The sequence below is a fragment of the Monodelphis domestica genome, chromosome 5 (genome assembly GCF_027887165.1).
Source record: "Monodelphis domestica isolate mMonDom1 chromosome 5, mMonDom1.pri, whole genome shotgun sequence".
NCBI classification, from domain to species: domain Eukaryota; kingdom Metazoa; phylum Chordata; class Mammalia; order Didelphimorphia; family Didelphidae; genus Monodelphis; species Monodelphis domestica.
Window position 1 is genome coordinate 131,503,149 of NC_077231.1, and position 13,480 is coordinate 131,516,628.

At 35.6% G+C, this 13,480-nt stretch overlaps 1 protein-coding gene across 1 annotated transcript in view; it reads left to right on the top strand.

The window, feature by feature from the left end:
* Positions 1 to 13,480, top strand: part of PDE3A (phosphodiesterase 3A) — a 345,376-nt gene that overhangs the window by 243,216 nt on the left and 88,680 nt on the right. Inside the window, exons 3-4 of the mRNA XM_001365787.4 lie at positions 5,601 to 5,858; positions 10,697 to 10,851. Coding sequence (XP_001365824.2) covers positions 5,601 to 5,858; positions 10,697 to 10,851 — 413 coding nt within the window. The remainder of the gene's footprint in view (positions 1 to 5,600; positions 5,859 to 10,696; positions 10,852 to 13,480) is intronic.

Genomic DNA, 13,480 nt, shown 5'->3' on the forward strand with positions numbered 1-13,480 from the left:
ATTCATTAAAATTATATATGCATGTCATTTATATATATATATATATACACACACATTTGTGTGTCTATAGAAACACATATTAGCTTACGTATACTTGTACAAATACACATACACATACACATATCAGTTCTTGACATTTTAGGAACTAGAGTAGTTACTTTTGTATGAAGATTAACCAAGCAGAAATATCTGTAATGCTGTCATAAGAATATACTATAGACTACCAGGAGAAAAAAAAGGAAAAAGATAAGGAATTAAGGAAGCAGCCCCCAAACCTGGAACAGAATTGTGATGTAATACTAATAGGCTTCAAATATTTAGTCATCTGCTGGAGGTCTGTCCACTAAAAGTAAAGTGGCTAAACATTTCTTGCACTGCTTTCGTGAAATGGTGAAGAAACCAATGAGGGTAGATTCTGTGACAGATCTTAATCTCAATAATAGGGTTGTTGGAGTAAAAATGGTGGGAAATTTTTTGAAAAAAAGATATATAGTTTATCTTAGAAGGAAAATCAGGAATGAATAGCACACCATATTTTAAAAGGCTCAAAGAATGGATAGGCAGACAAAAATTCAGTAGGAAAAATCAGCCTAGAAAAAAATGGAAAGTTTTATAGAAGAAAATTCAAAAGACAAAAAACAAACAAAAAAATTCTAGTGCAAAAGAAAATAGGGAATTGCTTAATAGGAAGGATGTAGATGCACAATAACTCATAGATCAACTTTATTATTTATAATTTCTGAGGCAAAGGTAGGAACTGAAAATAAACCTAAAAATGTTGTCATTGGTCTCTCAAGAATAATGATACTCAGAAAGAAATATAAGGATAATGAAAATAAATAAAGCTATATTAAAGAATACAGAATGATTAGCATATAGAAGACAGAATTGGGGATTAGTGTAAGGGGTAAGGGGGGCATATTATAGTTATTTTAAGTGTTTGAAGGGTTGTCATGTGGAGAAGGAATTGGACTTTTTATATTTAGTTCTAGAGAGCTCAGTTTCCCTAGATGTAAAATAAGAACAACACTAATGTTACTTTTATAGAATTATGCTATGAATCAAATGAAATATTGAAGTATATTCTAAACCATTAAATATTAAGCAAATATGAGCTATAGTTATTAAAAATAGAGACTGTATAATATGGTGGATAGAGGGCTGAACTTGAAGTCTAGAAGACCTGGATTTATATCACTTTAAACACTTTCTAGCTTAGTGATCAGGTGTAAGACATTTAACCTGTCTGATCCTCAATTTACTCACTTATAAAATAGGGATAATGATAACTATGGTACCTACATTACAGAGGCATTGTGGTGTCCAAATGTTATAAATTTTGAAATATCGTATAAACCAGTTTCTTTTTAAAATGTTTAATCCAGTTACTTAGAATCATTTCTGACCTCTTCATAATAAAACCATAAATCCACATTAGCAAGTATAGCAAGGATGCCAATAGCAAAGATGATGCCATGGCAAAGATCTTTGACTATCAACTTGTCTTTTTTTCCTCTTCAAGAACAATTCAAAAATTGGTTTCATTGGAAAGGGAAAAGATTTCAAATACCATGCTACCTTAGATCACAAAATAGAAGGAAGTTTAACAGTCATTTGATCTAATCTCATTTTTCAATTGAGGAAACTGAGGCCTCAGAGGTAAAATGATTCATTTAAGGTCACCCATGTCATAAGTGGCAGAACCAGGATACCAGATGAGGTCTTCTGACTCCAATGTTCTTTTAACTGCATTATAATGCTTCTTACCTATTGCTTATTTGGCATAAAACTTCATTTTCCTACATACTCATTCAGATTTAAATTCCAGATTTTCTATTTTAAGGTGGCAATCTGTATTTAGTTGTCTCCTTAAATAGTATCTAGGAAATCGTATTTACATTCTCTTAAAAGTAAAACATAAATGTTTCTATTATCTGAAGAGCCTGTAATGTTTATAGTGCATGGTCACATTACCTTTTTATAGAGAGTGTTTGATCCTGTAAACCATAAAAAGACAATTCTGGTACTTTGTTTAGTATAGTTCTTCTTCTTACAAAATGTACTATAATAGATTTCAAGTGTAGGTCCATTATTTAAAAGTTATGTTCCATTTTCAAGCCTTTTCTTCCTGTAGCTCTAATTTATTGAATATTTTAAGCTACCATCTAAAGTTTCATTAATTGAATGAAAAATTATCTGGCATATTATGATATAATTAAATTTTTAATAATTGATTTTTTCTGGATCTTTGATTTTATCAATATAAGATGTATCTACTGAGAACTAACTCTAGTAATTCAAATAAGGATTAGTTCTGCAACCTTTAGTCTTCAAGAGTTGCTTGGAGCATCGAGGACTTAAATGACTTGCCAGAAACAATCCAGTTAGCATGTGGCAGAGATGGGACTTGAGATCAGCATGTCCTGACTTTGATATCCTCTGTCCTCTATACCAGCAACTCTCAAGCTGTTTTCATTCACAAAGCCCAATCTCTTTGGACTTGAGGAATCATAGCTCAATGAACATATAAGTTGACCCATGCTGCAGGAGTGTCAGAAGATTCCCAGACTGCACTTTTACTTCAGTAAGAGCAACCATTGTATTGGATACTCTGTGATTTCAAGCTCTTCCCTGTTTGGAGTTTAGATTTTTTGTGTAATAGGAAAGTTGTGTTTATTTTGTGAATATCAAATCTATTTACCATATTCTGATTATGCAAATTTATGTGAAACAGTGTTATTTATATATTTTCTTTTATTTGTGATGCCCTAACATCGAAAATCGCATTTCACCATGTTACAACTGGAGTTGTGACACACTTTTGAAGAACTGAAACTTTATATTATGTTGTCTTTTATGTTAAGTTTAAAGTGACAAGTAAATAAAATTTCATTTTCTATTCCACTTTGTAGACATGTGTATACATATATTCATACACAAGATATATATTGATCTATCAAATGAATATATGTGAACATATATTCCTATACATGAAGTGCATACATAATATTCACATATACTGAGTTGTCTCTTCTGTTCTTTTGTGGAAAAGTCTAAGAAAAAAAAGTCTAGTAGTTGGTTCTTCTCTGGTTTACTTGTAACAACTAGATTTTTTTTCACATTACTACCTTTTTTCCCCTATTCTATTCCTCTGAGCTCTACTACCACCTTGACTGTTGGCTGTAGACAGTAGCCAAAGCTATCTTCTAGGCCTTTGGCTTTTAAACTATGATAAATCCTATTCCTGGCAAAAAGCCTAGAGTTGTTCAGCCTCAGATTTCATAGCTCATTGACATTTTTGGCTTAGTTTCTGAAAGTTGTGGTGATGCTCTTCCCTTTTGTGTTTCAACTTCTGATTTTTACAAAATTGTATAAACATTATAAAATGGAAAGATAAGTTCTAATTACTAAAAAGGCATTAAAGAATAGTAAATGACATTATATATATATATATATATATATATACATATATATATATATATACACACACACACATATAAAATAGATATTTTTTCTTTCAGTGAAAACCTATTGGCTTTGGTCTCAATAGTTCCTAAATTGATCAACAAACTTCTTTTGATTTGATTCTTGCTTATGTCTTCATGACAAGACTACAGTTTCACAAAATCAATAGAAGGAAACCCATTGGAGATATATAGATTGTATTTTCTGAAATATTATATACTGCTAACAGTGGCCGATGAATGGCACTTGAAGTTGGCATTTATTTTTAAAATGTAATTTATAAACCTCTGTTTTATATAGAATAAAATTAATTTTGAATTTAAAAAACTTCCTAAATTTAGGGTCATATGATTTATAGTTGAAAGGAAACTGAGATAATCAGTTTTGACATTGTACAGCTATTTTGATATTTTCCATTTAAGTGACTTTTTCAAGGTCACACATAGTGTAAGTTGCAAAGCCATGATTTATTCAAAGATTTCCAGACTGTAGATCCAGTCCTCTTTTCATTTCACTAACATTGGTCAATTTTCTGGGAATATTTTGGGGAAAAATAACCTACTTTTTTAAACACACACACACACATACTTCACTTATTTTAATAACAATAGGGAAAGATACTCAATGTAGCTTTTACCTTTATGAAATAATTTTTTTCCACTTGTGGTCATATGTCCCCTGTGGGTATATATGTATATGTGTGTATGTGTAAATTAGGTACATGTATAAATATACATAAATATAGATAAACACATTATTTATATGTTGTGATACTGGGAAAAAAGGGTTGGGATAGGATTATTTTAAGTTATTAAACTGTTGAGTTTTTATGTCAACTAAAATATGTTTAGCTTAAATTCTCACCATTTCATACAAGTTTTCTTCAGTTTTGCTGATCTTTTGTTTTTTCCAATTTTGAAAACAAAGTAGTTAGGAATGAATCAAATTGCTGTTTAAAATGAACAATGAGCACTGAAAGAAAACAGGACCTCCTTGGCCAGTTTCCTGAAGTGTATCTAATCGTTATGGAAGCGCACAATGGTAACTTTCTAAAAGGAGTAATATTAAATGTAGTTATGAATCATTTCTCTCAACACTTAAAAACTCAGAGTAATCAAAATGATATACAAAATGTGGTTGTGTGTATAGTAATCCTAAGTGAATGGCCAGAAAAAGCGATGGATCATTTTGGTTCAAAATTTATATTATAAGTTTACGAGGGAAGTTTAAGTATTGGTACATCTAAGATGAATTTTGGTCCTTTTTTTGACATTGTGAAAGGGAGCACACTTTGGCCTCCCTCTGGGTAAAAAGATATGCATAGTTCTTAGAAAATTGAACATAGAATTAGAAATATATTTAAAATTAATTGACACATTGGTTTAGCACTTCTTTTGAAAATAATAAATATAACTACTGGATGTAGTTTTTTACTTACATAAAATAATTGATTTGTACTAGAGTCCATTTACACCCTAATTCCCTAAGTAGATTTTGAAAATTCCGTCATGCATTATGTTATTATATTATATGATTTATTGATATTTTTTCCTTTAGAATTCACTTTATTGTTTTTAAGCTTCTCCATCGGGAGGTTTAAAAAATCCCCCTTCCTCAAATCTCTCCCTTTTTAAAAATCCTTACCTCTCATAGTAAAATCAATACTGAATCTTGGTTCCAAGGCAGAAGAGTGGTAAGGGCTAAGCAATGGGGGTTAAGTGATTTGCCCAGGGTCACAAAGCTAGCAAGTGTCTGAGGCCAAATTTGAACCAGGTCCTCCTGTCTCTCAAATCTCTTTGACCTCATTTTTTTCTGACAACAAATTTAGGAAAATTCTTTCTACTGTTTTTATATTTCCCATTGACTAATGGCACATGAGCAAATGAATCTGAGGTTGAAAGGTAATCTGGAAGATTATCATAAGTTTTGGCAGACCCTGAATAGTTTGTGTGATTTTCACTTTTTTAATTTTTTTAAGAGTAGATAACCTGTATACATTCTCTTTTTTCCCCCTGTAAAGACAAAACTTAGATAATTTTTAGATAAAAATGTCAAGTTCAGTACTTAGTGATTATGATATTTTGTATAGTCTAACCAAAATGTGTTTTGTTATTGTTGTTTGTTTATTTTTTCAGTCTTCAGGTACAAGTATTATTGTTGATATTGCTGTGATGGGAGAAGCACATGGACTTATTACAGACCTCCTTGCAGATCCTTCTTTGCCACCAAATGTGTGTACATCCTTAAGGGCTGTGAGTAATTTGCTCAGTACACAGCTGACTTTCCAATCAATTCACAAGCCAAGAGTGAGTCCTCTGGTTTCCTTCAGTGAAAATTATACCTGTTCTGACTCAGAAGAAAGCTCTGAAAAAGAGAAACTGGCTATTCCCAAGGTAAGTACTTATTATAAGCTCCTTAGGGTATTTTTTTCCTGCTTCCCTTTTCCCCTTCAGAACCTCAATGACTAAAGAAATATTCATGGTTACAGTTTTATGAACCCTTAAATCTATCCATCAGCAACCATATATTAATGCTTGCCACATTCCTGGTATTACATGAGGATCTAGAGTGACAGTGATTGCTGAGTGATGGCAATACCTATATAACCGTAGGGTATAAGGTGAAACATTATTGCTGAGTGATAGGGGCAAAGGGACAATCTAGAAGTAGAAATGCTTGAAGAGAATATCCTCACTTTTATCTTAAACCTTTGCATCAGGGGCGTGGGAAAATGCTTAGCCACTGCTCCAGAGTATGCCTATGGTTGCAATATCTTCCTGGGAAGCCAGGCAGTGGAAGGAGTAGGAAAAGTAGAGGTCCAGAATGAAGGGAACTTTGTTTTTTTATGAAACATGGATTCCAGATGAAGTGCTAGGGGAATTTGGATTGGAACATGGATAGGATAGACTTGAAAAGAATGGAGATGAATGAATGGGAAAGAGAATTAGAGATGGTTTAATCCTCAGCAATAATGAGAGACAGAGAAATCATAATCTTCCATCATCAGAGGGTAGTACTTGTGGGCAAAGGCAGAGGGTGCTGGTACTTGGTCATTATCTATTCCTCTAGTACGGATGAAGAAGGCAGGTTGTGTTGGAGAGAGAAATGAGCAGCTGGTCTAGGAGAGGGGTATCGGCTCTCGATTGCCCCACCAGTTTCATTTGGGTTGAGTGGTGGCATGGTGGGCATGTTTCAGGAGACGAGAAGACTGGTCCTGATGTTGGTGGCATATAATTGAGCCTGACCTATTCATCTATAATTTTGTTATTCTACCCAGAGTATATAAATATAAATAGAGTCTTCCTTAATTTTTGTAGAGATATTATTAATTTTAAGTCACATATTTCAAGTCAATAACTTCTTCATGCCTGTTCATACTTAAATTCCCTGCATGATGGTAAACAAAAGCACAGCATCTCCATGTTTTCAACCCTAATTGAAAATAATTTTCTCTAAATAGTGACAGTCATAAGAAATTAAAAAAAAAAGATCAAATGTCCATGGTGCTGTATCAAGCAATGTCAGAAATAAAGAGGACAAGTGGCAAGGTCTATTGCTAGGACAAATAGTCCTTCAGAGAAAAATTAGTCAGCCAGTCAGTGCTGTAAGCAATAAGCTCTTTTATTTGGAGAATTTAGGAGAAGGCCTAAAATGGAAGATGGCATGGCTTAATTAGGGATACCTAAGGGAGTGTCAGGCAGGGAGAACAAGGGTACTAGGACATCACATGATTCTTCGCTGTGGAGCTCCAATGGATGCCTCCAAAACAAAACTGAAAGGATATTACCAGGCATATCTCCAGGGGACTGAAGAATTGACAGACCTTTCCAGCAGGAGCAGGAAGGAGTTTGTGATGGTCTTAGGACTGGCTGCTCCCAGAACATGGCATGTATTGCATTAGATTTTGCTGAGACTCCTGAGGACAGGGATTCAAGGTAGCACAAGCAGCAACAAGATCAGGGGGACTTTAAGATGAGGACAACTTATGTATTTCACAGGGCAGAAAAGGGTAAGGATGCTTAGATGGGTCTGATGGGTTTCCTATTCCTAAGATCACAAGTAGTGGGGCATCCATCAATCATCATCATAATAATAACTAGAGCTAACATTTATAAAGTGCTTACTAGGTAACAGACACTTTATATTATTATCTCATTTGATCCTCACAACAATCCTAGGTTGGTAGTACTATAATTACCCCCATTTTACAGATGAGAAAACTGAGGTGAAGTTAAGTGACCTGTCCAGGGTCACACAGCAAAATAAGTGTCTGAGATCAGATGTTTTCCTTGACAGTAATCCTTATACTATGTCCGTTGGACCACTTAATCAGGAAGAAAACTGTAGACTTCTAGCCTGGGTTGGGAGATTGTGGATATCAGAGGACCCAAAGAAAAGGAGCAAGTTGGAAAGGAGACCACAGGTAGAACAGAAAGATTAAAGTGGAAACATCAGAAGTTTTCTTTCAGAATGTGATGGCAAATTTCCTTTGTCAGTGAATTATCAATAACTTTTAACATTACACTAAGAATGACTTTATTGCCATTCTTTTAAAATGTGGAAATACATTCCTAATCACTCTTTAACATCCTGGTATTTTTAGAACATTCCTCCAATAGCTTCTTCTTCTTCTGTATGGGAGTAGGCACAGATAGAGATGAAGATCAAGTGTCCCATCTAGCGTTACATGAAACACATGAACTCAGTCAACAAGTATTAAGTCAGCATCTACTGTGGGATGCAGATACATATCCAGTGAAAGAAACAACCCTCATTCTCCAGAAGTTTACATTCCAGTAGGGGAGACAAGAAGTATATGTATAAGCATATACTAAATAAAAATAAAATATAACAAAATATGGTTGACGACAAGGTAGTTAAAGAGAGATGGTGCTAGCAGATGGGGGGATGAGGAGAGCCTTGGCCATCGTGTTGAAGAAAAGGAAGGATTGAATGAGCCAGAAGTGAGGAGGAAATACATTTCAAATGTGGGGGACTGCTAAAGGCCTAGAGCTGAAGTATTATGTATTGTGAAATCCAGGAAAAGCCATTTTGTATGAGTTCATGAATGGTTCGATAAGGAGTGGTGTATGATGAGGCCATGTCCAGGTTGTTTATGATGGAAGGAAGGAAAGAAGGAAGAAAGGAAGAAAGGGAGGAAGAGAAGGAAAGAAGGAAAGAAAAAAATATTAAGTGCCTGCTCTATGCTAAGGACTATACAAATATTATTTCATTTATTCTCATCACAAGCCTTGGAGGTAAGTGCTATTACTGTCCACATCTTACAGTTGAAGAAACTGAAATAGAGGTTACATGACTTGTCCAGGTATATACATGCCTCATAAATATCAGAGGTCAGATTTAAGCCCAGGTCTTCCTGACTTCAGACCTAGTGCCCTCTCTCCTGTACTGCTGAGCTGGCAATATTCAATCCTAGAAACAATATGGAGCCACTGGAATTTAGTTAAATCATCAAAAAAAATAAGTATGAGAGTACCTAGTTGTCTCAGTGGATTGAGAGCCAGGCCTAGAGATGGGTAGTCCTAGGTTCAAATGTGACCTCAGATACTTCCCAGCTGTGTGACCCTGGGCAAGTCACTTAGCTCTCATTGCCTACCCCTTACCACTCTTCTGTCTTGGAACCAATACACAGTATTGATCCCAAGATATTAGGGTATAAAAATTTTTAGATGTGACAGGTAAACTACCATAACATAATTCAGTTAGATTATTTCTCTTTTTACTGGGTGAATAGTCAAAAATTTTAAAGGGTATATGCAAGTGTTCCAAGTCCACGTCTTCTCTTAGATTTTTAGTGATGAGATATTTTCATTTTGGGTAAATTAATCTTGTAACAGTAATTTATTCACTTGTAAATCATAGTTTATTTGACTATATTATTAGTCTATTAGAAATAGTCATTAAAGAGTACAGATGCAACCAAGACCCAGCCACTATGGCTGCCATCTTAGTATTTCTTGATAGCAAAGGATGTTCACTTTAATTTCAAGTCTCTGATAAAATCCTTTCTTCTCCAGGATGTAACAGTTAAATTAGTCTCTTGTAATAAAAGTATTATATATTTTTGAGGTTTATTAACGATTATTAGGAATCAAGGATACAAAATAATAAGCCATGTGTCTTGGGCACGATTAACCCATTCAAAGCCTACTTACAACATGTTACAATCTCTGAGTAGAGGAAGAAGAGCCTGAAGTAGGTGTTGCAGCCAGTTTAAATACAAATTGTGTTCTCGCCCAGGTGAGGACTCAGGTGAGATTATAGGGAATTCTGGGAAGTACCAAGGACTTCTGGGGATTGAAGTCTGGGGTTCAAATCTCCATTTTTACATTAAAGACTTTCCCAATTCTCTTTTAATTCTAGTACCTGCCCCCAGTTCATTCTCTCCTATTTATCTTCTATATAGTTTATTTGTACATCGCTGTTTGTATGTTATCTTCCATTAGACTCTGAGCTCTTTGAGGACAGCCTATGTCTTGCTTTTCTTTGGCACAGTGCCATACACACAGTAGGTACTTAATATACTTATGGACTGACTGGCTTACTGCCCAGCAACAACCCCTACTGCAGCGGGGGAATCCATCAGTCCAGTGCATATCAGAAACTGTTTTGCTTCTGTAGCATTATTGTTGTCACTTATAATCCTAAGGAATTTGGAATGGAAAGAGAAAAGGTTAAAGGGGCATCTGGAAGAGGAGAAACACAACTCAACTCCTTCTCCTAGTCATAGCCTTTATGTTCAAATAGAGGAATTCGGAGGGAATCAAGTATTTCTTGCACATCTGCTATCCTCGACTCCTTACTAGTTATTGTGACTTACCTAAACCGTTTCCCAGAATTGGTGTGCTTCAGTGTGCTAATACGGAACATGTGGACTGATGGGCTTAAATGATATTTATTGACGCATTTGGCTTTGGGGTATCATCTCAGAAATTATGGAGGCTAATCTGTGAATCCATATATATACTTGGACTTTGTTTTCTGAGCCCCAAACTTCCCTTTCATCTCCTATTTTAACTTCTACGTTTCCTCATGAATTTTTACCAGGAAGTTGTTTATCCTCCCCACTCTTCTTTTTGTAGGTTGGTGAGCATTCACCCAATGTCTTCAACCCAGTGTACTTTGAAATAAAAGCCTTGCCTCTTGTCCCTAGGCTAAGGGGGTCTTGGATGCAGAGGAACGCTCAGTAACCATGATCATCTTCCCTTAGCGCCTGAGAAGGAGTTTGCCCCCGGGACTACTGAGACGGGTCTCGTCTACGTGGACCACCACCACCTCAGCCACAGGTTTGCCCACGTTGGAGCCTGCACCAGTGAGGAGAGACAGGACGGGCAGCAGCAAGGCTCACGAAGCGCCTTCCTCAAGGTTAGAAGCCCAGACTGTTTCTTATCCCTGGGGACAATTGTGGACTCCTCCCCGAAGTGGAGATTGCCCGAGGGAGGGATGCTTTGAGGGCGAGTTGGTGGCGCGCCAGCTAGGGAAGCACTCAGAGCTCAGGTTTTATCGCGGGTGGCTTTTTATTCCAACCTGAAACATTCTTGAGGCATGAAGTCAGACGATGCAGCTTCTCTTCCAAAGGGTAAATTGGCATTGATAGGCAGGAGATTTCATCGTCTGATAGAGCCAGCTGGCACATCAGGTAGAGATTCGGAGTTCCTTGAGCGCAGACTGTTGCTTTGTTTTTGGCTTTCCTTTGTGACTCCAGGGCTTGCTACGTCTGTTACATTGTGAACATTTCATAATCACCTTTTGACTGACTGCCGGACTGGGAGCCAGGAGAACCTGGGTTCAAATGCTGCCCCAGAAACGTGCTTATCTGTAAAAAAGGAATATTTACCTCCCAGGATTATTTTGAGAACCAAAATGAAGATATATGTATGCATATATAGGCACATGAACACATGCCCATGCATACATGCCTATATATGCACAGATAAGATACACATCTATACAGACATGCCTACACATGCATACATATGCACACATGTGTGCCTATATATGTACATTTACATGTATAATCTATACACACATACATATGCTTATATGTATATAGACACATAAAGAAATGTGTGTGTTTGACATTGTGGTTAATATGGCTAATAACTGGGAAAGAAAAAAACACCCAAAAAGGGCTTTCTCATTTTAATGTATCCTGGTAAGGTTAATAATATTATCAATATTAATAAGCATTTACATAGTATTTATGATTTCCAGAGCAATATACATGTATGTATTATATGTTTGCATGTATATGTATATACCTTCGAAATCTAGAAGCCCATGATAGCATGTGTAGGAGACATTTTCTCCTGGCCATAGCCTAGCATATAAAAATAGCATTTACAAATCCGTAGAGACCATCATTTTGATGACTGTGCCCCCATACTATGAATTGTTCAACTTTGTTTTATTAAATACTTAGGATATCTAGGTGGTACAGTGAAGAGCAGTCTTTTGTCAGGAAGACCTGAATTCAAATGCAGCCTTAGATGCATACTAGCCACGTGACCCTGGACAAGTCACTTAACACTATTTGCTTCAGTTTCTTCATCTGTGAGGAGGAGAAAGAAATGGCAAATCACTCCAGCATATTTGCTGAGAAAACCACAAATGGGATCATGAAGAGTTAGACACAACTGAAACAACTGAATAATAACAGCAATAACACCTAACCACTTGGGATTTAATGAAATTATAGAAAGATATGGAAAATGGTAATAAGCTTACCATTTCAGAAAGCTTAATTTCTATTTCTAAAAAATCTCCATAAAAATTTGCCCAATATGTTTCAAATCTATATCCCAAAGGTTAAAATATCAAGACTTTAATATTTAACTTGAAAATATAAGTATATCTTTTGCTTTATGTTCTTATATAAATAGTAAAAACTCTTGGATTAGTATAGCAAAGATTCTCAGAACATTTTCATTACACAGGGAACACCTTGCTTTTCTGATATCAGCTCTCTGAGGAACTAATATTTTTTATTTATTTAACAAAATAATTTTAGGTTTTTCTATTTTTAAAAAATCCTTTAGTTTCCGCTGATGTGTTTTAATTTAATTAATGAATCAGAGGACACAATTAATTCAAAACAAAAGCTCTTTTAGTGAATTAGCATATAGTAAAAGATGATAATATAATATGTCCATGAACTTGGGATATTCTCTTTCCCCAAAGGCACATTCCTAGGGAGAAACTATGAAAGGGGATACACATAGTAAACATGTGACCAGGGAAGCTTATGGAAGGGAATCCCAGAAAATGTATTGCCATGGTATGTGTAGGAGGGATAACTCATATTATTGACTAAATAACTTTCATGTCTTCTCCAATGCTTTCCTATTTCTACTAGACCTTCTCTCCTCCCTGTTCTCCCATGAGTAGCTTTGCTGGTCATCTTTAAAGACTTTTTGGTTACCAGATTCTAGTTTTGTCTAGAGGCTTCAGGTCTACTAAGAGATGGTGTAGAGGATACCATACTGGCCTTTTTAGTTGGATGTGACTAATCATTAAACAACCAAACGGTCACTGAAAGGGACTTTTAGGTATCCCTCTAGGAAAGGAAGAGGATGCCAAGGCGTTACTGTTTCTCAGAAATATTCCTGGCAACTATATAGGAGAGAAGCTATAAAATAGGAAGTTATCACTGGACACAATGATACACTCTTGGTATAGTTATGAATCTGTACAACCATTTTGGAAAACAATTTGGACTGAATATTCCTACCCTTTGATCCTAGGACAGCTGGGTGGTGCGATTGACAGAATATTGAGCCTGAAGCCAGGAAGATTTATCTTTCTGAGTTCAAATCTGGCCTCTGAAGCTGTGTGACGCTGGACAAATCCCTCAATCCAGTTTATTTCCGTTTCCTCATCTATAAAATGAGTTGGAAGAGGAAATGGCACACCACTTCAATATTGGTGACAAAGAAAATTGTAATTGAGGTCATGAAGAGTAGCACATGACTAATCACTAACCAACAAAATGGTC